The sequence below is a fragment of the Silene latifolia genome, chromosome Y, assembly GCF_048544455.1.
Source record: "Silene latifolia isolate original U9 population chromosome Y, ASM4854445v1, whole genome shotgun sequence".
NCBI lineage: Eukaryota > Viridiplantae > Streptophyta > Magnoliopsida > Caryophyllales > Caryophyllaceae > Silene > Silene latifolia.
In genome coordinates this window covers 57,816,306-57,843,789 of record NC_133538.1, presented here as the reverse complement: position 1 = coordinate 57,843,789, position 27,484 = coordinate 57,816,306, and the positions used below count along the sequence as shown (strand labels likewise).

The following is a 27,484-nucleotide window of genomic DNA, read 5'->3' as shown; positions in this document are numbered from 1 at the left end:
TTTATTATTTTATTCCGTCTCACACACGATCCACTAATTATAATTATCATTATAACTATTAAATGCTCAATTCATAATTATAAGTCATTAAAATAAGGGGTATTACACATGTTCTTACCTTCGAGAGAGTCTATTGTGTGTTCAAAGGTGTATAAAGAGGTGTTAGTTTTGGTACACGAAACAAACTTTCCGGTAAATCTTTTTGAGTTTCCTTTAGATGGGTTTGAAGTAATTTTGGGGATGGATTGGTTAAGTAAGCACAATGCTAATATAGATTGTCATCAAAAGAAAATAGATTTGAAAGGACCCAAGGGTACTAGAGTATCGTACAAGGGCTACTTGCTTAAGCCCAAGGTGAAGCTCATTTCGGTAATGACCTTAAAGACTTGTTTAAAGAAGGGTTGTCCTATGCTCTTGTTTCATGTGTGGGACACTAGTATGGAAAGACCACAAGCTCAAGATATACCAATAGTGGGAGAATTTGAGGATGTATTTTCGGAAGAATTGCCCGGATTACCTCAACCAAGGGAAATAGAGTTCGGTGTGGACTTGAAAATGGGAGCGGGAATAATCTCTAAAGCCCCGTACGGATGGGTCTAAAGGAGTTAGAATAATTAAATAAGCAAATTTTTGAATTAGCGGATAAGGGGTACATTAGACCTAATGTATCACCGTGGGGAGCACCTGTTCTATTTGTGAAGAAGAAGGATGGAAATATGAGGTTGTGTATTGACTATCGAGAGTTGAATAGTGTCACCATCAAGAACAAGTATCCGTTACCAAGGATTGATGATATATTTGACCAACTTAGTGGAGCCGGTGTGTTTTCAAAATCGACTTGAGGTCGGGCTACCATCAATTGAAAATCAAGAATGAGGACATTCTGAAAACCGCATTTCGCTCAAGGTATAGGGACTATGAGTTAGTGGTGATGCCTTTCGGATTGACAAATGCTTCGGCCGTATTCATGGACCTCATGAATAGCGTGTTTAGCCATACTTAGACAAATTTGTGGTGGTCTTTATCGATGACATCTTTGTCTACTCTAAGACCAAAGAGGAACATGAAGAGCATACTTGAGGATCGTGTTGCAAACCTTAAGAGACCATCAACTTTATGCCAAGCTTATTAAATGTGAATTTTGGTTGGGGAAGGTGGCTTTCTTAGAAAATGTGATATCAAAGGAAGGAGTGGCTTTGGACCCTACCAGATTGAAGCCGTGTTAAAGTGAGTAGCACCTAAAAATGCGGCGGAGATACAAAGTTTCTTAGGTCTAGCCGGGTATTATCGATGATTTGAGAAATACTTCTCTAAGATCGCTAGGCCTTTGACGTCGTTGATGAAGAAGGAAAACCATTTCAAGTAGGACGGGAGTTGTGAGATGACCTTCTTGACCCTAAAAGAGTGCCTAACAACGGCTACGATGTTGGCCTTGCCGGAAGGGAGTGAAATTTTTAAAGTGTATACCTATGCTTCAAAGAATGGTTTAGGATGTGTACTAATGCAAAACGGTAAGGTTATTGCATATGCGTCGCGGCAACTAAAGTCATATGAGGAGAACTACCCTGACCCATGACTTAGAATTGGGAGCCGTTGTCTTTTCTTTGAAGATTTGGAGGCATTACCTTTATGGTGCGACCTTTTAGGTGTTTTCTGATCACAAGAGACTGAAATACATTTACACCCAAAAGGAGTTGAACATGAGGCAAACAAGATGGATTGAGCTCATTGGGGATTATGACATGGAAATAGTATACCGGGAAGGGAAAGCTAATATGGTAGCCAATGCCTTGAGTAGGAAGTCGGTGCACTCCTTGTGTAACGTGATACGGTCGTTATGTACCAAAAATAAATACCTAAATATAACTAACAGAAGCTATTGATAAGTAGGGTCGATCTCCACAGGGAGGCGGTTTACTATCTACTTGTCTATCCTATCTGTCTAATGTCACTATTTGGGGGTTTTGATTGTTGAACTAAAGTAATGAAGCTAAGGCAAGAGAGAGAAGTAAGAGAATTTAACAGATAAAAGAGAGAAATATGCTAGGAGTCGGTCTACCGTGGCAGCTACACTATCGGGTCAACTGAGTCGATTAAACTATTGATAAGAAGAGCTATGGTCGTCACCTTTCGGTCCTTAAACCGCCCTAGGGTCTCCTAACTTAGCTTTCGCCCTAATTAGGTATCAACTATTATAATTAAGCAAGCCTTCCCTTCCAATCTTTCGATCCAGGTCGGGGTTAACTAGATAAATTGGTCTTCTGCATGCATTCATTCAACCTAATAACAATTAAATTCTACTCGATCGAGTACTTTCCAGCGCACAATTTTCTGCTTCGCGCACTGAACTTCAAACGGCTGCCATTTCTTCGTTATTTGGGCAAACAAGCTGATTCCGGTGGCATTGGAAAGCTAAAAGGACAAACTTTCATCTCCAATTGGAATCACCTAAATATATCTTGTAGAACCCGAGATATGGCTCTCCAAATTAGGTACTAGCAATTTGAAGTTCTTCCTTTGCTCGCCTAGCTATCTTTCTTCTTTGCGCATGTCAAAATAGCTACATTCCCGCTCCAAATTTACTCTTCATCCAAATGCATGCTAAAAGGATGGTAAAAGGCTTGATTTCACTACTTTTGGGTTCATTCCTGCAAATAAGACAAAATAACCCAAAGTAGCATATTCGGGGCATTTCATAGCATAAAACCACGATAAAAGCATAGAAATACGTGCATAAATTAGGCTAAAAGACTATATAAAATGCACGTATCAAATCTCCCCAAACCAAACCTTTACTCGTCCCCGAGTAAACTAAATGCAAACTAATGGAACGGAAAAGATAACTCAGAGCTAGCTACAAATGCCCACTTAAACCAATTTAATGCAAGCAAACTAGCACTTATAGCAAACAGTCAAATGCAAACGAGTTATAGGATGTTTATGAAAGTACCTGAACCGTCGAACTTGCAAGACCTTTGATAATGGACTCTCACAGGTCACTCTTCTCTCATGAAGCAAAGGGTGAACATATATATGTAAGAGAGAAAGAAAAATAGTCGCTCACCTACACTACAACCCACATAAACATGCATGCAACTAATATGATAGACAATTCTAGATACCGTACACACATTCCAACCCAACAAGGTCCTGTCACAGCTGAGGGCTTACAAAAATATGGTAAAGTGAGGCAATGGGTAAGAAAAGGCAAAACATTTTATGGAAATGTGGAGGTATAGGCGGCCAAGCTAGTACCTAAACAAAACCATATATCAACATCCGTTTCCAACTCAATTATGAATTAAGCACATGCCCTTCATTTGCCAAAAAATCTCACCAAACCGAACTAGAAACACTCCTCAAATGATATAAATAAAGCATAGGAGTGAAACCGCTTCAACAAACAACATCTTTTTCTTCATTCTTTTTCTTTCTCTGATTTTTTCGGTTTCTTCTTTTCTTCTTTTTCGAATTTTTTTTCTCTTTTTTCATTTTCGAATTCCTTTTTTTTCAACTTTTTTCTTTTTCTTTTTCACGTCTTTTTCATCATCCTCCTTTTCTTCATAAGTTACCAACTCCGAGTCAATAGATGCAAGCCAAACTTGATACAATAGACAATATACCGCAGAACAATCTAAACTAGCTTAACAAGGCAGGCTAAATTTGGAATGTAGCTAAGGGTCAACAGGCAAATTTGGCTAATGTGGAGTTTAATGGGTAAAAATGAAAGAAAGGGAAAATGTAAGCACCTCCCTGCATGTGACACCAACCACTAACCCGAATGTATGAAGGCAAAAAGCAATTGAATTTCATATACGTGCAAATTGATGATACATGTTATGCAAGGAGTAACTACTCACAATCCTACATGAAACCGGTCATAAATGACACCAGTTTATAAGGCTCTAATTCCTTAGAAATTATAAGTAGGTTGCCAAAATTTCAGGTCAAGTCTATTCGTTCAGCTAAATTAAACATTAACTCGTAGATATGCAATAAGACAAAGCTAAAAAATAACAGTCTAATGCAAGGCTTAAGCAAAAAGACAGATAAAGTGCAATTTCAACATTGAAATCTACCGTTCCGACTCAACCTATATGCAAAAATAAACATGAAATTTTTTGAATTTTAACAATTTTTCAATTTTTATGGAATTTTTGAATTTTTAACAAAAATAAACAACAATGCAAACATAAATTAAACGTGATAACTGAAATGCAATGAAAATAAAATGCAGACACAGATATGGATGCATAACCTCCCCAAACCAAACCGTACAATGCCCTCATTGTACCAAAACATGGAAAGGAAATGCAAATTAGGAGAGAAAGAGAGTAAATGCGGGAAAACTTACAAGAGTACGCAAATAAGGGACTTCCCCAAACCAGCCAGCAACGTGGGAGGTCACTAATAGCTCCGAAACATCGTCACAAGAAGCTAAGTCAAGCAATGGGCGTCCAAGATAGCTCGATCGAGAGGAATAGTGGTCGATCGAGTAGAAAAGCGGTCGATCGAGTAAAAAAAAAAAAAAATTTTTTTTTTTTTTTTTTTTTTACTCGATAACTCGTCTTTCTGCAGCTTAAGGATCGAGTAGAATTCCTGCAAAGGCGCAATGAAAAACAGCCCGCAAACTAACTAAGCAAGCATACTGATATAGTTTATGGTATAAAAACCATTTATTACAACTGAAATTAAATAAAAAGCAAAATAAAATCGCCGAGTTGCCTCCCGGGTAGCGCTAGCTTCAGACAGGTCCCCGCTCGACCTTCTTTTCTTTGAGGCTCTCTAATTAATCATAATCAAAACAGCTCAAAGCGCGCAGCATTAGATCGTACATCTGCGCATGTGCTACAGAGAAATGTAAGTAGCACCAAAGTGGAATATAGAAATAGGAAATAAATTTAAACAACCGTTTAAGTCTAACAAATTTCCTATGTGAGCTCCTAAATTTATCCACGAAATAAAGGAGCGTGGGAGCAATAGACGATATATTAGTGTCCCGATTCAGATTAGCAATTTTGAGATGACATGTACGGTGAAAATTTGTTAATTTATATGTCCACATGGAAGAGGGTATAACACTAAAAGAAATAGCACGAGTCAAACGAGGCAATATACTGTTAAAACAAACAATAATAAAATTATCGTTTACTACCGCAGGTTGGTTGCTCTCAACAATGGAATCACTGACAAAAGAATGTAATACCTCATCCGTGCTAGGAGCAAATACCGACTCAGCTGTCCTTTCGTCGCCCTCAGTGGAATCCCGTAAATCTCAGCCTCAAGTGCATCTAACTCGGCTTTGAATAAGAGGATTCACCGTAACCGTTATCATCGTCAAAATCGTCATCTAAATCAAACCCACATGACGAATCATAGCTCCCAATGGCCAACTCACTCGATCGAGTAGAATTATTACTCGATCGAGCACTTTCCTCCTGATTTTCACTCGATCGAGTGATTTAAACTACTCGATCGACTGATTCTTCTGAAATTTCACTCGATCGACTAATATAAGTCACTCGATCGAGTGATATTTCCTGGACAGGGCTGAAATCTTCGCGTAAGGCATTGAAATATGATAGAAACTCGTCATCCGAGTCATAGAGGTCATCCTCAGCATTGGGCAACACGGTTTCCTCAGGGGAAAAACCGCTCTCAGCAAGGTATACCTCTTCTTCTTGCATCTCAGCTACTAACTGAGCAATGTCAGTTTCGAGCTTATCAAGTCGCGAAAAAGTGCGTTTATCATAATCTTGCCTCACTTGCATATGAGATGCAAGTGTCTCCAATAGAGATTTCAGCTCCGCAATTTCTTCTTCTTGTACATCAAGAGGATCTTGTTGCGGTGGCCATTGATAGGGTGGATGTGGCGGCACAACTACAGCTGCTTGACTAGCTGACTACGCTGTTGGAACGCGTAAACTTCGTCATTCTCTGCCAAACAAAAAACTGCATTATGCTCGGACACCACATCTCCAGATAAATCACTGTTGTGCCATATAATGGGACATAGGTGACGGGTCAAAGGTACTCAAGCCTTCCCTATGACAATCTTTCACCTAGAACTGTCTAGGTAGAACCTGTAAGGCCTATCAAAACAACACTTAAGGAAAAAGATTAGAACGACTTCAAGGGAAAAATCCCTTGAGGCTAAAAACAGATAAAATGAAACAAATAAATAAATAGATGCCTCCCCGGCAACGGCGCCAAAATTTGATACGGTCGTTATGTACCAAAAATAAATACCTAAATAAAACTAACAGAAGCTAGCGATAAGTAGGGTCGATCTTCACAGGGAGGCGGTTTACTATCTACTTGTCTATCCTATCTGTCTAATGTCACTATTTGGGGGTTTTGATTGTGGAACTAAACTAATGAAGCTAAGGCAAGAGAGAGAAGTAAGAGAATTTAACAGATAAAAGAGAGAAATATGCTAGGAGTCGGTCTACCGTGGCAGCTACACTATCGGGTCAACTGAGTCGATTAAACTATTGATCGATAAGAAGAGCTATGGTCGTCACCTTTCGGTCCTTAAACCGCCCTAGGGTCTCCTAACTTAGCTTTCGCCCTAATTAGGTATCACCTATTGTAATTAAGCAAGCCTTCCCTTCCAATCTTTCGATCCAGGTCGGGGTTAACTAGATAAATTGGTCTTCTGCATGCATTCATTCAACCTAATAACAATTAAATTGCCTAATACAATTCTTATCGCAAGACTAATCTAATCAAGTCGATCCTAACATATTTCTACCACGGCTTCCCTAATCCTAACATATTAAGGGGAATTAGCTAGACATGGAATAAATGAGAACAAGAAATAAAGAAGAAGAAGGAACAATAAATATTAAATTAAAGAGAGAAAAGGGAAGAAAGAATTAATGGAATTAATCCGGAAATTAGGAACAAAGTATCAGTAGCAATGATAGAGCAAAGTAACGTCTGACAGTGTCAGATGAAAAAAGGGGAGGGTTTACAATGTTGTCCTACTCCTATTTATAAGAAAAATAGGATTTATTAACCTAATTGACGGAATTAAAGCTAAAAAGCCCAACGCATCAACGAAACCACTCGATCGAGTGGTATAAAACCACTCGATCGAGTAAACTAAAGCGTAAACCACTCGATCGAGTGGAATAGCCACTCGATCAAGTGAATCAATAAGTGCAACTACTCGATCAAGTAGAAAAAGGACTCGATCGAGCATAATTCTACTCGATCGAGTACTTTCCAGCGCACAATTTTCTGCTTCGCGCACTGAACTTCAAACGGCTGCCATTTCTTCGTTATTTGGGCAAACAGGGTGATTCCGGTGGCATTGGAAAGCTAAAAGGACAAACTTTCATCTACAATTGGAATCACCTGAATATATATTGTAGAACCCGAGATATGACTCTCCAAAGTAGGTACTAGCAATTTAAAGTTCTTCCTTTGCTCGCCTAGCTATCTTTGTTCTTTGCGTATCTCAAAATAGCTACATTCCCACTCCAAATTTACTCTTCATCCAAATGCATGCTAAAGGGACGGTAAAAGGCTTGATTTCACTACTTTTGGGTTCATTCCTGCAAATAAGACAAAATAACCCAAAGTAGCATATTCGGGGCATTTCGTAGCATAAAACCACGATAAAAGCATAGAAATACGTGCATAAATTAGGCTAAAAGACTATATAAAATGCACGTATCATAACGCTTTGTCCATGCTAAGCCTAAATGAAGAAGTGAAGAAGATGGGTATTGAAATGATACGAAAAGGGGGCAATTGGAGACTTAACTTTAGAACCCGAGTTGTACAATGAAATACGGGAGAAGAAAACAAGTGATACAACGATCCGAGAGTGGAAAGGAGTGTTGGAGAGATGTGAAACCTCAAGTTTTGAGTTGCATGGAGACGGAAGTCTTAGATTCAAAGGGAGGTGGTGCATACCAAGTGATAAAGAGCTTAAAAATAAGATCATGAATGAAGCCCATTACACACCTTACTCGGTGCATCCGGGTGGTGATAAGTTGTACAAGGACCTTAAGAAGAATTTTTTATTGTCAAACATGAAGAGAGAAGTGGCGGAATTTGTGGCAAGATTCTTGAATTGCCAAAAGGTAAAAGGAGAACACAAGAGACCATAAGGGAAAGTCCAACCGCTAAATGTTCCGGAATGGAAGTGGGAGACGATATATGTGGATTTCATAGTCGGATTACCAAGAACTCAAAAAGGGAACAGCCTGACTTGGGTCATTGTAGATAGATTAACCAAATCACCTCACTTCATTGCAATGAAAGACACTTAGATCAAGGTGGAATTAGAAAACGCCTATTGAAAGTATGTGGTCAAGCTTCATAGATTTCCGAAAGTTATTTGTCGGACCGGGATTTACGATTCATTTCAAGGTTTTGGCAAGAGCTTCAAAGTTTTTTGGGTACTCAATTGAAAATGAGTACGGCTTTCCACCCGGCAACGGATGGACAAACGGAGAGGACCATTCAAACCTTGGAAAACATGTTGAGAGCTTGCGTTTTGGAATTTGGGGGCTCTTGGGAAGATAGGTTGAATTTTATCGAGTTCTCTTAAAATAATAGCTAACATTCTAGCATTGGCATGGCGCCGTTTGAAGCCTTGTATGAGAGGAAGTGTCGGAGTCCAATATGTTGGGATGATATCACCGAGGCCGTCTTGTTAGGACCTTAAATGATCCAAAACATGATAGACCAAGTGCATATATACCGAGAAAAGATGAGGGCGGCACAAGATAGGAAAAAGAAATATGCCGACTTGAGGAGAAGCAACGTTGAAATTGCGGCGGGAGATAAGGTCTTACTTAAGGTTTCGCCCATGAGAGGAGTGATGAGATTCGGGAGGAGAGGCAAGTTGAGCCAAACGTTCATAGGGCCTTATGAGATATTGGAGAGAGTTGGGGAAGTGGCCTACCGTTCAGCACTTCCCCCGGCATTGGAGCGAGTTCACAATGTCTTTCATGTGTCTCAATTGCGTAAGTACATAAGTGATTTGTCACATGTGCTTGAGGCGGAAATGATCGAGTTAGATGATGCCTTAACTTACGTGGAAACGCCCAAGGAGATCTTAGACTTGAAGATAAGGAAAACAAGACACGCTGGGACGGTGTTGATGAAAGTTTTGTGGTCTAACCATCTAGTAGAGGAGGCTACGTGGTTGGCCGAGGAGACCATGAAAGACCGGTATCCTCACCTTTTCAGGCAGAAATGAGTTTGGTTACGAGGTCGTAACCTTGTTTCTACAGGGGTGGGGCGTTTTACGCAAGTGCAAGTTCTTTCGTTTCTCCAACCTTTAGTAGTACTTAGTCGTCCTTACCTCACCTGGGAGCCGGTAGTGTTGGTCAGAGTTGTACTTATCATCAAGTACCTTAGGGATATCACAGGATATAGAGTATAGTATTTGAGGCACCTTGTTTTGAGTCAGGTGTGAACTTTGGGGACGAAGTTCATTTTTAGGGGGGAAGATTGTAGCACCCATGCTTTTAGAGGCTTATTCGGTCAAAGTACTCAACCGAGTAGTGTCTGACTCGACCGAGTAGGGGTCTACACGAACGAGTAAGTCTTTCAGTTTTTATACAGGGTAGGGGAAATCGTCACTCGACCGAGTGAAGGGTTCACTAGACCGAGTGAACTGGTCACTCGATCAAGTGACCTGTCGTTGTCCAGCTTTTGCATGATATTGTGGTAGGTGGCCTATCACTCTCTAACTCTTATCTTTTCTGATTTCCTTCACTTAAATCACCCTCACCTTACCCTACCACTCTCTAAAAACCTCTAAAAACATTATACATTGTATCCTTCAAGATCTAGCTCACACATTTGAAGATTTGTCTTCCATTTCTTGTTCTTGCTCATTTGTTAGCATTTGTAAGTAAATCCTTAACCTTTCTTCCTTATTCTTATTTATTAGACCTTAATTTATCTAGTGTGTGGTCTTATAATTAATTAGGGTTGTGACTAATTAATGAGGATAATTAAGGGAGTTAATTAGTATTATTATTGTTATAGTAATTAGTAGTAATAGTAGTCATAATTTATGTAGGAGGAGACTTCATTGAGGCGCCCTTCTAACTTTGTTGGTTGATTGATTGATGACTAGCAAGAGGTAGGGTTTCCCTACTTAGATTTGATGATATAGATATTTATTTGTGGATTAATTAGCATTATGGACATTGTAGTTGCATTATAACATGAGTAATGGTAATTAGGGTATGATGGTATGTTATTATTTGGTAATATTCATACATATGGAAATTTGGCTAAGTATGGTTGGTCTCACATTGTTAGGTAGATTGCATTATAACATGGTTATGAGATATTGGTACAAAAGGGTGAGTTATTATTGAATTGAGCATTTATTACATGTCATGAGTTGTGTTAATTGAGAAGCATACCACTTGTTTGTGATTGTCATCCTATGCGGTGTTGGTTGTTGGAGAATGTGTTGGGTTGCTATTGGTTATGATACATGGTTGTTAAGGAGACGTAAGACAGTTTGGAAACCGTCTTACGCTTGAGTCGCCTCTTGGAGCTTTCCACTTCAAGAGGGATGTGCACATTAAGGACTTACGTTTGGAGGGACTCGTGTGGTTGAGACACGACATCTGCTAGGGGATCCGAGTCGCTCTCGGGCCCGGTGCCATGAACGTTTTCCGAGTACCTAGTTGTTTGATGCGGTGTCGTGGGCGTGTCCCTGACATCGGTGTGTTGGGGCGGATACTTGAATTATCGTGCACCATTGTATTAATCTTTACTTACATACTCATGTATATTATCATAGTAGCATGCCATTCATGAACATTTGTATTATTGGAGCTAACCAAAGTGCTTTCCAAATGTTTGTGGTGAACCATATGATGATTTTCGCTCATATGGGGAGAGTGAATTGAAAGGTTAGCTTTGCATATATGGAGAGACTTGGGAGCGGTCTTCACTTTGTTCTCATCACTCTTGTTGTCTAGTTTTTGACTCGTTAGACTCCAGCTTTTATTTCAATATGGTTTTAACTAAATGGGATGTTATTTGCATCCCTTAACTTGTAACTAATTATCTAACTACAACTTATCTATTTAAATCGTTGTCCTAAATTGCTTTATATTCGTATGTTCGCACTTCAAACTTGGGAAACCAAGTCTTGCGACACTCTTGAGTGTTGGGGTTGCCTTGAGGAAGGATCCCAACTTATGGGGGTGTTACATGCTCTCCCAGTCATGTTTACAACAATTGAATATAACCAACAATCAATAACAATTCAAATGTAACCGAGTCACGTCGTTAACAATCAAATCAAAACTATATTTATAAACTTAACAAACTACTTGTAAAGGAGTAAGTAGAGGTCGGATACCAAGGGACGGTTTATCAAATGGTTATCTAATGCAAGTAGCTATGTCTTTGGGTCACAATTAGGTTTGAGTTGTAAGCTAAACTACTATAAAGAAATAGTAAACAAATGAATAACAACGCAAGTAAATAGAGATGTAAACAAGTGATTAAAAATAGTAGGGTGTCATGGGTTCATAGGGGAAACATGGTATAATCATAATAATGAGTCATACAAACGATTATAGTTGTGTTTGAATCGAGTTGATTTATATCTTATAATTCCTAGGGAGACTTAAGTCTTGGAGTTGAGTTTATTTATAGCTTACGACACCTACAACGACTTGGATCTCCCTATTCAACTATATACATTGTCTAACAATCCTTGAGTTGATTTATTTCTTACAAGTCTTGTTAAAAAGGTTAGAGAATCATGCTAGGTTATCAATCAAGCATTTCATCAAGCATAACATGTGCATAAGTTGAAAACACAACATATAATCATTCATATGAACTCATTAAGCATTGATCTAACCCATGATTACTCCCCTAATCCCCCACTAACTCTAGCTAAAAGACTACTCACACATCATCATGGTAATCATGTCATCAATGGTGTCAAAAATCTTAACAAGTATAAATATGATGATTGAGTAAAACAATTAACAAAAGATTAAGTAAAAGATTAAGTAAAGAGTAAAGGAATTGTACCAACTTAAGATAAACAAAGGAAATGGAAGAATAATAAAAGAGAGCCTTGATTAATGATGAAGAGTTGTCAATTCTCCAATACAAAACCCAAGTAGTCTTCAATTACCAAGCTAGATCTAAGATTATTTGAGCAATAATTAAGGAAGGATTAAGATGTAATTAAGCTAATTAATGTAGTCTAAATAAGCTAAACTATGATTTCCTCCTCTTTTTATAGTTCTAATTACATGAGGTATTTATATTAAGTACAAGATTTAGGTTAACTAAGGGCTTAAATGATGATTAGGCCCCTTAAGAAAATCCATTGCCTTGCTAGAGCTAGGTCAGATCCCATGACCTCTTCCTTTCGAGGTCAGTTCTGTTAGCTGGCTCGTGGGAGCTTGGTACGGGCTTGCCCAAGCTCCATTTGAGCTTACCCGACCTTTAGTGAGCTCGCCTTAGCTCGCCTTAGCTCACTCTCTTTTCTCTCTTGATTTTGCTTGGCTGCCTCCTAGGTCGTGGGAGCTGGCCTAGACTCGTGGGGATTCCTCTCGATTGCTCAGAAACTTATTATTGACTAAGGCCTTTAGTTTCGGTCTCCTCTTTGATGCTTGGTCGTTAGATGTAATCAATTTAGCTCCATAATGCTCCATTTAAGAGAGACTAGTGCTGTCCTCCTACAAAGGCACCAAACCTCATAGAATTTTCATAATATGAAGCTAAAGACAAGAAACGACCTAAATAATCACGTAAAATCATATGAAACAAGGCTAGTTAGGGGACTAAATGTGTGAAAATACGAGTCACATCAAATATCCCCAAACCGAACCTTTTCTCATCTCGAGTAAAGAGGTGACTAAAACTTGACCCTTATTTAAATTATTCTAATAACATAGCCGATATAAGACAATTAGCGAGTCTCACTCCGCCCCTTCAACTGACAACAAGACATCCATGAGATAGAATACCTTCTTGCTGTTGGATTCATTAATCTTATAATTTTAAATACTCATATATGAATTAATTTATTTAGTCATAAAATAAATACAAGATCTTATGCATGCATACTTAATAAAAAGAGAAGGAAAACCCGGTTTCTCACCATCTTATTTTCGTCCATTTGGGCACCAACAAGTTCTCCTTCTTGTTAGTTCTTGAGCTTTCCAACAATGGATGAACAAGGTTCAAATTAGAACCTCTCCCAAAAGCATATACCCAAGGTGTTACTCTTAATAATTAATAATATTATGAACTAGAAATATTATTAATCTAACTTAAAATTGACCCAAAATATTTATTTTGCTCTCCTCTATTTCGGTTTAGAGGAGAGAATTTTTGTGGTTTTCTTTCTCTAAAATGTTTCACAAAATGTAGAGAGTAAAATGAATGAATAATACACTACTAAAATATCAATACATGTAGTGTAAAAATAAGAGAAAACTCTTTTGTTTTTCTCTATGAAAAACCGGGTGGAAGGGAGGTTTTTAGGCCAATGCATGATGCTCATTTTCTTCCCAAGAAAATAGGTTTGCATGGCTAGTATTAGGTGGGTAATCATTTTGTTTTTAGACATTTAAAATATAAAAACACAACCTTACTACTCCCTTCATTAAAACCGGTTATCCCATAAAATGGTAGTCCATTTTATTTTTGTCATTTGTCAATTGTGACATATGTGACATGTTACAAGACATGTTACATTATAATGCATTTTTAACATATTATAAATCATCATATTAATTAAATATGTCACATACAAAAATAATTAGTAATTCACAATTACTTGTACCAAAATGGGTCATATAATTATAAACTACAACAACTTGTATTTATAATAAATTATTCATTCTGATTCAATTGTTTCGTAAACAATAATTTAATCTAAGTAATAAAACAGTTTGATTACTTAGACCGTAACTCATTTAATCGAATTACAATGAGTCACGTCAATTTTTACTCACAAAATCATCCGTCAATTTTAAGCAATTTAATTAACCCGTATTGACATACGATTAATTAAATAATCAATTAAGAGCGTCACCCTTTAGGTATGACCTAAGGGGATCAACTGATCACCACCGTCGCACGACAGTAATGTCAAACTCTATTCAGCCAATCATTACCGATATGTGTGGACCAGTTGACTGTAAAATATTACATCCCACATGTATTCTTAAAATGAGATTTAAACATGTGATCATTATGATTGACAGTTGTGATAGCACTATTGTCGGAGGACACTTATTCCAACAATCTCCCACTTGTCCTCGACAAGTGTGCGTCACCAATTATCTTGTCCAATTACTATCTCCCACTCAATGCAAGGTGTATTTCAGGTCCTACTTGCAAGTGATCATATCGAGAGTGGTTTCCTCGATCTGGAGAATAACTGATTGACCGGAGTTATCTACCATAGATACCTTCCGAGCGTGGCCAGCATTTCCAGTTCATTACTCCTCGAGTGGCCCTGAGATATTGTTTTAACCCTGACAAGGGGTGGACAATTCCTATCGCACTATCCCCTTCGACTAGCCACAACCATCATAACCCAAAATATGCCCATTTGACCCCATTTACAAAGGTCGTAGTAACATAAATCAAAGTTAATCTGAAACTGTGCCACCTTAGGCGAACAGTCTTTAGTCAAAAGAATCGACTCATTAGAATACTATAGTAGCTCTCGCCACGACCAGGCTATATAAATTTGCCAGAACTCTATAAGCGGTCATTAGCCCGACAAAGGGTTCCTAACAGTCTGCCTATGTGATCGACTAGTCATTCTCATATGACTCTATGGCACTTAAATTTGCCATCAATCGCATCACACTCTAGTCACTTCGAGAGGTCACCTCATATAAGTGACTATGGGCGATTACTATGTCAATTTAGTTCACATTAATGGGGTTCAATCTTGTCTCCACAACCCATTTGAATATGACAAAGTAATGGAAAAATAAAAGACAAATGTGATTATGCATATGAGCAAATAAAACAACTCTTTTATTTCATATCAAAATCTAACATAAAACTGGCATACGTTTAATTCTCATGGATGCAACATGTACATCATGCTTAGCCTGCAATAAAGGCTTGGTGAGCGGATCAGCTATGTTATCATCCGTCCCAACCTTACATATCGCAATTTTCTTTCTTTCAATGAAGTCTCTAATTATATGATATTTTCTAAGTACATGTCTAGATCTATTACTAGAATTTGGCACTTTGGCTTGGAAGATCGTCCCACTATTATCACAATAGAGAGTGATGGGATCATTGGCGGTAGGTACTACTCTTAGACCTTCCGTGAATTGCCTGATCCATACTGACTTCCTTGGCGCTTCGATCTTTGCAATGTACTCAGCCTCCATTGTTGAATCCGCAGTCACAGCTTCCTTGAAGCTTCTCCAGCTAACAGCACCACCATTGAGCATGAAAATAAAACCGGCTTGTGATTTCATGTCATCTCTATCCGTTTGAAAACTTGAGTCCGTGTAACCATTAACACGGAGCTTGGTGTCTCCTCCAAACACTAAGATAGAATCCTTAGTTCTTCTCAAGTACTTAAGGATGTTCTTGACGGCTATCCAGTGACTCTCACTTGGATTTCCTTCATATCTACCCGTCATGCTCAAGGCATACGAGACATCAGGACGTGTGCATATCATGGCGTACATGATTGATCCAACAGCGGAAGCATAGGGGATCAACTTCATGCGTTCAACATCATGGGGTTCTGAGGGTGATTGAGACTTGCTCAATATTCTTCCACGTACCATAGGTACCAATCCCCTTTTGGATTTGTCCATGCTGAAATGTCGAAGAATCTTATCAACATAAGATTCTTGACTTAGTGCCAATATCCTCTTGGATCTATCTCTATGGATCCGGATACCTAATATGCGTTGTTCCTCTCCTAAATCCTTCATTTGGAAGTGGTTACCTAACCACTTCTTAACCGAAGACAACATCGAAATGTCATTTCCAATGAGTAGTATGTCATCGAAATACAAGATTAGGAATACAACATTGCTCCCACTAAATTTCATGTATAAACATGGTTCCTTAACACTTCGAGTGAAACCACTCTTATCACATGATCGAATCGATGATTCCAACTTCTTGATGCTTGCTTAAGTCCATAAATGGATCTCTTAAGTTTTCATACTTTGTTAGGATTTTTAGAATCAACAAAACCTTCGGGTTGTATCATGTACACCTCCTCTTCTAAATTTCCATTTAGAAAAGCGGTTTTGACATCCATTTGCCATATTTCATAATCATGAAATGCGGCAATCGCTAACAAAATCCGTATGGATCTCAGTGATACCGTCGTCAGGTAACAAAAATAAATACCTAACTACTACTAACATAAGTCAGCGGTAAGTAGGGTTGATCTCCATAGGGAGGCGGTCACTATATACTTGTCTATTCGGTCTGTCTAAGGTCACAGTAGGGGTTTTGAGTTGTTTGACTAAACTAAACAAGATTAAAGGTAAGAGGAAATAAAAAGAGAGATTAACAATAAGAAAAGGGAACTAGAATGTCTGTTCTGTGGGAAATATCGGTATATTTCATCATGAAAATTCGGATTATAACGAAATTGTGAAATATGAAATTACTAGTCATAAACGAAATTGCATAAACAAAAGAATATAGATTAGAATTAACCTCCGGTCCTAGCAATTTGGCCTAAGAACAAATATCGAGATCGATATTATCCTAATCGTTGCAGCCAAGATGCTCCGAGAAATGCCTCATTCTTGCTATAAAGAAAACCTTAATTTCTAATTCTTTTAGAGTAGGTTTTTTTTTAGGGTTTTGATGAGAGTATTAGGTTAAAAATTGAGAGAGAAAAATGATTCCCCTCTCACTCTTTTAACCATCCAAAGGAGAGAATTAGGAAGATATTTTTCTCCTTTTTTTCTTCCTTAAATCGTGTGACCCACAACCAAAAATAAGGAGAAAATATTCTTATTTTAGGTTGTTATCAATTTGTATAAAATGTGTATATTTATCAATTGTCATTTATGTCGTCATGTATTAATAAGTCCACACACAACAGTTTGTAGTCGATTTATTAATACCGGTCTGTCAACATTTATTATGACAATTTCGTATAATATATACATTAACTATAAATATAACATATTTATAATTTGCTAATTAAATATAACCGTTTATGTTTAATTACGAATTAACATCTTAATTCGTTTAAGCTAACATTATATACATTAATTAAATATAACAGTTTATATTCAATTTACGAACTAACAATTAATTTGTCTCAGCTGATATTATTTAATTGTATTAAATAATCGACTCATCATCACATTGACTAACCTTTTAGTCAAATATATGGACTAACCTTTTAGTCATATAAGGCATCAATGTGATTATATTTTCATATAATCACATCTCTCAAACACATCCTTTGGGTGTGACTTTTAGGGACCAGTTGATCACCGCCATTAGTATGATAATAACGTCAAACTTCTAGCAAGCCAAACGTTATTAGTAAACGTTAACCAACTGATAAAATACTAAGTATACCTTGTGAACCTATAAGACATTTATACACGTTATCACACTAACTGTGGAGGACACTAGCTTCAGCAATATCCCACTTGTCCTCACAAGTGTATGTGCGATAACCGATTCTCATATCCTAAAATTTCTCCCACTCAATGTTAAACAATTTGCAAAATCCGTATTCACAAAGGTCGTATTTTACAAGTGATCAATATCAAGAGTGGTTTTCCCGACTAGAGAAAAACTTAACTGATAAACGAATCATCATTCGAGTATGGCCATGCATTTCAGTTACAACTCCTCGAGTTGCCTTGAGAAATGACTAAACCTGATAAAGGTTGGATATTTTTTTCAACTCGAATCCTGCAGATATAAGCACAGTATGAAATGACCCAGTAAAAATCTTCTTAGCCTCCTTTTAAGGTCGGCCATGAGAAAGAAACCAAAGTCACCCAAAAACTGCCTTAATCTCAAGAGACAGTCGATAGTCAAAAGAATCGACTCTAGGAACACAATGGAAGTCCAATCCACGACCTGGCACCGAATCTTTTTAAACATTTAGGACTCCATTACGTTGTCACAATGTCCTACGAGGTATCGTTATAACTCACATATGTGATCGATCAGCCAACCGTTTTACTTATGGCTCGTTGAACCCACCATCAATCAACTTCACAATATAATAGCCAGAGTTATCAGCTCCTGTAGGCGATTACGGACCAAAACAAATATAATGTAATTCAGTTCACTTTGTGGCGTTCAATGTTGTCGTACAATCCACATGAAAAACAAAATATGAAATAATACGATGAAGTTATAAATAGCATATGAAAAAGAAAATGTATCGAATCCATAAGCAACTAGTACAACTTCGGAACACGCTTAATTCCCATGGAAATAATGTGCCCTTCATGCTTATCAGATTTCAATGGTTTAGTGAGAGGATCCGCAATGTTGTCATCCGAAGCAATCTTATCCATCACTATCTCCTCTTGCTCCACGTAATCACGGATCAGGTGAGCCTTCCGATGTACATGTCTAGACTTGTTGCTAGTCTTAGGCTCCTTAGCCTGGAAGATGGCACCTCTATTGTCACAATTGATGGTAATTGGGTCATTCGAACTAGGAACTATGGTTAGTCCTTATAAGAATTGACGCATCCATATAGCTTCCTTTCATACAAGCGGCATAGTACTTCAGATTGATAGTAGAATGCTACAACTTCTGTTTGGAACTCTTCCGGTGACCATGACACCATTAAGAGTAAAGACGAATCAGCACCGAGATTTTGAATCATCTCGATCCGTTTGGAAGCTAGCATCTACATAACCGAGGTGCACATAGCTTAGTATCTCCTCCATAAGTCAATGCCCAATCCTTAGTTCTCCGTAGGTACTTAAGGATGTTTTTAATGACCATCCAGTGTGTTTCACCTGGATTGCCTTGGTACCGACTCGTCATACTCAATGCATATGCCACGTCTGGACGTGTGCATATCATGGCATACATGATTGATCCTATGGCTGATGCATAAGGAACACGACTCATGCGTTCGACCCCTTCCGGTGTCTTGGGTGACTGAGACTTGCTCAAATGCATCCCAGAAGTCATGGGAAGGTTCCCCTTCTTGGAGTTGGTCATGCTGAACCTTTCAAGAATCTTATCTAAATAAGACTCATGACTCAGTGATAACATCCATCGTGATCTATCTCGATAGATACGGATTCCCAATATGCGTTGTGCCTCACCCAGATCTTTCATCTGGAAATGGTTCTTCAGCCATCCTTTTACCGAAGATAAAAGAGGAATATCATTCCCAATCAAGAGTATGTCATCAACATACAATATTAAGAAAACAATCTTGCTCCCACTCGACTTGACATATAAGCATGGTTCCTCAACCGATCGAGTGAAACCATACTCTTTTATCACCTGGTCGAAACGATGATTCCAACTCCGAGAAGCTTGCTTAAGTCCATAAATGGAACGTTTAAGCTTGCACACTTTCTTAGGATTTTCAGGATCTATGAAACCTTCGGGTTGTACCATATACAATTCCTCCTCCAAATAACCATTTAAGAAGGCGGTTTTCACATCCATCTGCCAAATTTCATAGTCATTAAAAGCGGCAATCGCTAAGATTATCCGAATGGAACGCAGCATAACTATGGGTGCAAAAATTTCATAATAATGCAATCCGTGCACTTGAGTGAAACCTTTTGCCACTAGTCGTGCCTTATAGGTATCTGGTTGCCCTTCTACAGAATGCTTTATTTTGTAAAGCCATTTGCACTGAAGAGGTCGTACCTTGTTTGGTAAATCAACAAGATCCCATACGTCATTCTCATACATGGAGTCCACCTCGGATCGCATGGCTTCAAGCCATAGCTTAGAGTCGGAACAGGTCATGGCACCTTTATAGGTAGCGGGTTCATTACTCTCTAGGAGCAAAACGTCATTTTCCTCGATCATACCAATGTATCTGTCTGCAGGATTAGAGACTCAACCCGACCTCCTAGGTTCCTGAGGTATGTTAACCATATCATTAGTTGAAGGAACATCTTCCTCCATTTGTTCCTCGGTTGTTGGTTCTTGAATCTTCGACAGCTCGAAGGTTTTATTACTTGACTTTTTCTCAAGAAATTCTTTCTCTAAGAACTTTGCACTAGCCGCAACAAAAACTCGATTTTCGGTAGGCAAATAGAAGTAATGACCAAACATTCCTTCTGGATAACCAATAAAGTATGTCTTGACCGATCGCGGACCGAGCTTATCCTCGTGTCTCCACTTGACATAAGCCTCGCAGCCCCAAATCCGAATAAAGGACAAGTTAGGGACCGTTCCTTTCCATATTTCATACGGAGTCTTGTCGACAGCTTTAGACGGACTTCGGTTAAGTATAAGAGCAGCTGACAAAAGAGCAAAACCCCATAATGAATGAGGTACTACCGTGTGACTCATCATGGATCGAACCATATAAAGTAGTGTTCGATTTCTCGGTTCGGACACAACATTTAATTGAGGTGTTCCAGGTGGAGTTAACTGTAAAACTATTCCACAGTCTTTAAGGTGTTGATCAAACTCATTTGAAAGGTATTCGCCACCACGATCTGAACAGAGTGCTTTAACCTTTCTACCCAGTTGGTTCTCAACCTTATTCTGGTATTCCTTGAATTTATCAAAAGACTCACTTTTATGCTTCATTAAGTAGACATATCCGTATCTACTCAAATCATCCGTGAAAGTGATAAAATATCTATAGCCGTCTCTTGCGGTGATTGACATAAGTCCACATACATCAGTATGTATGAGTCCTAATAGGTCATTAGCGCGCATTCCAACACCTTTGAAAGAAATTCGAGTCATTTTGCCGATAAGACATGATTCACACGTGCCAAATGATGAGAAATCAAATGTGGAGATAGTCCCACTCTCAATGAGTTTATTTACACGTTTTTCATTTATGTGTCCCATTCGACAATGCCATAGATAAGTTTGATCTTTGTCACCAACCTTTAATTTCTTATTATTCACATATAATATATCTGTGGTTTGATATAAGATATAAATTCCATTCATGTAAACTGCTTTGCCATAAACCATTTCATTAAAAGAGAAAATACAACTATTGTCCTTTATTGAAAATGAAAAACCGTCTTTATCAAGTACGGAAACAGAAATAATATTCTTAGATAAACTGGGTACATAGTAACAGTTTTATAAATATAACTCAAAACCACTCGGGAGCTGGATTACGTATGTTCCCTATGAGACTGCAACAACTCTTGCTCCATTCCCAACTCGCAGGTCAACATCAACCTTTGCGAGGGGTGTGATGTTTTTTAGGCCCTGCAAATGATTACACAGATGAAAACCACAACCAGCATCAAGAACCCAAGTTCTGAAACTTGCATGGTTAATCTCAATCATATGAATATAAGATGACATACCTACAGGAGTGACGCGTCCTTCTTTTATGTCCTCACGGTACACGGGACAGTTCCTCCTCCAATGCCCAGTGTTGTGACAATGGTGGCACTCAATGTTACCGCCCTTGCTCTTTTCCTTGTCTTGTGAGCCACTAGTCTCACCAGGCCCACTCTTACCGTTTCCTAACTTCTTAAACTTTGGCTTTCCTACAGTTAGGCCGCTGTAACCTTTGCCCTTACCCTTATTCTTGTTAGAAATCATGAGAACATCTTGCTTCATGCTCCCACTCAATTTCATATCCTTCTCGGTCTGTACGAGAAGTGAGTGTAGCTCATGAGGACTTTTCTTCATGTCATTCATGTAGTAATTTGCCCTGAAGAGGGCAAAACCGTCATGAAGTGAATGAAGCATACGGTCAATGACTATGCTCTCACTGATTTTGCAATCAAGTGCCTCCAATTTCTCGACATTCTCAATCAAGTTAAGAATGTGTGGGCTAACTGGTTGGCCCTTCTGGAGTTTCGCATCAAAGAAGCGACAGGTATTGCCATAAGTAACGATTCTAGGTGCTTTTGAGAACTCATTAGTGAGCGTGGTGAAAATCTTGTTTGCACCTTGGGCAATGAAGTGTCTTTGCAAATTTTTTTCCATTGCAAAAATAAGTACGTTCTTTATTGCACCCGCTTCCATGACGAAGTCACTATAAGCAAGTGACTCGTTAGCTCTTGCATTGGGGCCTGGGTTTGGCGGTATTGGCTCAGTGAAGTACTTAAGCTTCCGTCACCAATGGCAGCATTCCGTAATGATGCCTCCCAGTCCGCAAAGTTGGACCCGTCATTCTTCAGTCGTGTGGACTGATTCATGTGGTCCATAAAAGTTATGAGCCAGGACTCGCGTGCAAGTGTGGCACTTGGCATAGGGATATCATTGTTTCCAACCATTTGTTGTAAGCAGTATTATCAATATAAAACGAATTCTACATTGCGTAAAGAAGAAGAAAAATATAATAAGCATACTCAACGTTATGATTTAAGTCTAATGCAAAAACTGTTATAATGCGAAGACTCAAGCATTTATACAATTGACCACCATCAAGAATTATATAAATGATCCCACGACTCAATTATCTGTAAATTGATAAGCCAACCTCTAGGCTAATTCTACTTTTAGAATTCTTGGTTGATAAGTTTCTGTAAATTCTATCTATAGTCCATCATAATCACGAGAAACTCTTCAGATTATAATGTTGAGGAAAAATAAGTCAACACAAACTACTTACCCAACGTAGAAGGGGTCACATGGAGAGTAAGGTCCTATATGCCTACCGACGAAGAAGGGATTCATAGTTGTTTGGCCTATAAAGACTAGTCTCAATTTTAGTTATAGAGGAAGATCCCATCAACTTTATTTTATTTCATTTTAAGTGAACTAATATCTAGCATGCGAGAATGAATAAACTAAGATGATGGCTTAAAATAGTGTGACATCTTTATGTCCTTGATAACAAACATCCAAACTATATGAGTCATTTTTCATGCATATAAGTAGGTGGTTTGGTTTAGGCGGAATATGATGAACTAACTATCATGCGATGAAAAGCAACAAGAAAGGAAAAACGTAAAATAAAAACAAAGTCGTAGTGTGGCCTATCTACCAAAATGAACATAAATACAACTTTGGAATCCTTCCTAGGACCCGAGAAGCATGTCTTGATGTTCCATCTTGGTCCATGTAGCGGGAGTGAGCAATCCGATCTCCATCTTTAGTCTTCTCAAAAATTACAAATAATAAATTACAAAATAAACTTATTTACATTCTAATTTCAAAAAATAATACTAAAGAAAACCAAAGGAGATTCGAGATCTCAAAATTACATCAAGATTATGTTTCCATCATTACAAAAACATAATCAACTAAGGCCACACTAGGTAATACAAATATACAACCGATTGCAAAAATACTTAAATAAACCATTCAACAATTCATACAACTAAATAAAATGCATCAACAATAAATTAATCATTCAAGACATAATTCCTTAATTATGTAGAGTAATTATCCAAGCCACCTATTTTAAAATGATCAAAATTATGTGACAATTCCTCAATTACTCACAATAATTCCAATCTTTAATACATATTAACTTGTAATATGAATTAATCTAACATCATTTTAAACCACTTTAAAATAATTGGGTATCTAAAATTTGTGAACTTTTTCACAACAAACAATCATACATTATAGATATAATGTATAATAATTATTAGCCAAAACACAAACAACAAAAACCGATTTTTTTTTTAATAGCCCTCGGCATACCTCTCGGCATTTGCCCTAAAAACAAAAAAACAGTTTTTTTTTTCTTTTCGAAAACAACCCTTTTAATATGAACAAATTTGTTTAAAATTGCTACTAGAACAAGATTGGCATAATCATCAACATTTAATTTAAATATAGATCCAAACTAGATGATTCAATTTAACCTCTTAAAAAGAATATCTAAATTATGATTAAATCGATTATCTGAATATTTGATTCATCACAATTGATTTGAAAATTATTAAATTAATGAATCATGATTCTTAAACAACAATTTAACATCATGTATGCCAAAACATCAATTTAATTTTTATCAAATCAAAACATCTACAAATTTATCATATTATCTTCTTAACATATTAAAACAACAATATCAATAAATCAAAATGGAAACAAAGCATAAAAAAAAACATCTCGGCAGAAAAAAAATGGTGCGACCGAATTTTTTTTTATATTTTTTTTGTTTGTTTAATTTATGAAATTCATATAAAATAATTTCGTGGCCTATTCTCTGATACCACTGTGGGAAATATCGGTATATTTCATCAAGAAAATTCTGATTATAACGAAATTATGAAATATGAAATTACTAGTCATAAACGAAATTGCATAAACAAAATAATTGAGATTAGAATTAACCTCCGGTCCTAGCAATTTGGCCTAAGAACAAATATCGAGATCGATATTCTCCTAATCGTTGCACCCAAGATGCTCCGAGAAATGCTTCTTTCTTGCTAGAAAGAAAACCCTAATTTCTAATTCTTTTATAGTAGGTTTTTTTTAGGGTTTTGATGGGAGTATTAGGTTAAAAATTGAGAGAGAAAAATGATTCCCCTCTCACTCTTTTAACCATCCAATGGAGAGAATTAGGAAGATATTTTTCTCCTTTTTTTCTTCCTTAAATCGTGTGACCCACAACAAAAAATAAGGAGAAAATCTTCTAATTTTAGGTTGTTATCAATTTGTATAAAATGTGTATATTTATCAAGTGTCATTATGTCGTCATGTATTAATAAGTCCACACACAACAGTTTGTAGTCGATTTATTAATACCGGTCTGTCAACATTTATTATGACAATTTCGTATAATATATACATTAACTATAAATATAACATATTTATAATTTGCTAATTAAATATAACCGTTTATGTTTAATTACGGATTAACATCTTATTTCGTTTAAACTAACATTATATACATTAATTAAATATAACAGTTTATATTCAATTTACGAATTAACAATTAATTCGTCTCAGCTGATATTATTTAATTGTATTAAATAATCGACTCATCATCACATTGACTAACCTTTTAGTCAAATACATGGACTAACCTTTTAGTCATATAAGGAATCAATGTGATTATATTTTCATATAATCACATCTCTCAAACTTAGTCTGTGAACCTATAAGAGATTTATACACGTTATCACACTAACTGTGGAGGACACTTGCTCCAATAGGTTCATCGATGAACGTTAATTAATTGCAGTTAAGGTCACAGATTAGTCGATGTGTCGGTCTAAGGGGCAACAAATATCTCCTTCCGGTCTCAATTCGCCCTAAAATACAATTAGCTTAGCTTCCGCCCTCACTAACGCAACCTATTGTTCACCGCAGGTCTCACCCCTTCCAACCTTCCGGTCTAGGTCAAGGCTTACCAAAATTAAATAAGCTAATTGTGTCGACTCAACTAGTAGAATACAATTGTAGCAGTGATTAACAACATAGACAAAAACAACAACAACAATCTATAGACCTAATTAGCAATTAACATTCATTCATCGAATGCTGTAATCCTAGCAGGGAAAAATTAGCTAGACATAATAGAGGGAAGAGCGAAAACAAAGGAAAGAAGAATAACGAACATTAAATAAAAGAGAGAAGGGAAAGAGACAATTACAGTAAATCCGGAAAAGAGAGGAAACCGAAAACAGTAGAAAAGTATCGTCTAGTGTAAAAAGGTGTTCTTAAATGTGTTTGTCGTCGTCCTATTTATAAAGGAGACAATTCTTATTAAACCTAATAGCGAAATAAGACTAAAAAGCCCGAGCCCAATAGCAAACCACTCGATCGAGTGATTTTAAACCACTCGATCGAGAAAAATTAAGCTAAAACCTCTCGATCGAGTGAAATAAATACTCGATCGAGTAAACCATAAAATGCAACTACTCGATCGAGTAGAAAAAGGACTCGATCGAACATAATTGTACTCGATCGAGTACTTTCAAGCGCACAATTCCTGCTTCGCGCACTGAACTTCAAACAGCTGCCATTTCTTCGTTACTTGGGCAAACAGGATGATTCTGGTGGCGTTGGAAAGCTAAGAAGACAATCTTTCATCTCAAATTGGAATCACCTGAAAATAAGTTGAATAACTCAAGATATGGCTCTTCAAATTAGGCACTAGTAATTTGAATTTCTTCCTTTGCTTGCCTAGCTATCTTACTTCTTTGCGCATCTCAAAATAGTAGTTTGCAAGCTCCGACACAACTCATCTCCTAAATGCATGCGTAGGGACATGTTTTAGGCTTCTTTATGCTCTTTTCCGGTTCATACCTATAAATAATACAAGAGAAACCAAAGTAGACAATTTGGGGCATTTCGTAGCATAAAACTACGATAATAGCATAGAAATACGTGCATAAAAAGGCCAGAAAGGACTATATAAAATGCACGTATCAAATCTCCCCAAACCAATCCTTTGCTTGTCCCCAAGCAAACTATATGCAAAACTAATGGAACGGAAAAATAAAGTTCAGAGCTAGCTATAACTTGTCTACTTAAACAAATTTAATGCAACAGAAATTAATAGTTATAGCCACAACAGTCAATACGCAAACGAGTTATAAGATGTCCATAAACAGGGTTGACCTATAGACCTTGCAAGACCAACAAAATCGGACTCTCACGTGGTCACTCTTCTCTTATGAAGCAAATGGGGAATTATATATGTATAAGAGAGACAGAGAAACAGACACTCGCCTAAACTATGACCTACATAACATTCATGCAACAAAAATGATAGACGATTCAAGTACTACACATACATTCCAACCAACAATGTCCGTCACAGCCGAGGGCTTACAAATAGTATGGGAAAGTGAGGTTCAGGTGAGAAAAGGCAAAACAAATTATGGAAATGTGAAGGTAAAGCGTCAAGCTAGCTCCTAAACAAGACCATATAAGACCGTCCGAATCTCAACTGACTGAAAAATAAAACACAAGTGCCCTTCTTTGGCACAAAACCCACTACCCAATACACAATCTCCTCAAAACGATATGAATAAAACGGAGGAGTGAGACCGTCAAAAGATAAAAATGAACACGTACGGTCTCAATATTCAACAAGCTGAATAAAATTTTCACACTTTTTATTTCTCATGGTTTACTACACACACGTGATTTTCCTTTTTTTTTTTTTTCTATTTTCTATTTTCTTTTTTTCTTTCTTTTTTCTTTATTCACGTCTTTCTCATTTTTTTTTAATTGTTTTTTTTCATTTCTTCCTTTCTTCATCGTCCACCAACTCCAATAATGAAAACAGGCCAAACCGCAGACGGAATACATATACCACAAAAGACATACAAACTAGGTTGACTAGGCAGGCTTAGTTTTGGATGTAGCTAATGGGTCAAAAAGGCTAATTTTGGCTTAAGTGGAGCTAAATGGGTGAAAAATGTAG

At 37.4% G+C, this 27,484-nt stretch overlaps 1 protein-coding gene across 1 annotated transcript; it reads left to right on the top strand.

The window, feature by feature from the left end:
- Positions 1–8,728: 8,728 nt before the first annotated feature.
- On the top strand, positions 8,729–9,220 carry LOC141628130 (uncharacterized). Its single transcript, XM_074441309.1, has one exon. The coding sequence runs from the start codon at positions 8,729–8,731 to the stop codon at positions 9,218–9,220; it is 492 nt and encodes a 163-aa protein (XP_074297410.1).
- The last annotated feature ends 18,264 nt before the right edge of the window (positions 9,221–27,484 follow it).

What these genes read in the sequence shown, in the direction of transcription:
- LOC141628130 (XM_074441309.1), top strand. Translation starts at nt 8,729, where the DNA reads ATGAGGGCGGCACAAGATAGGAAAAAGAAATATGCCGACTTGAGGAGA.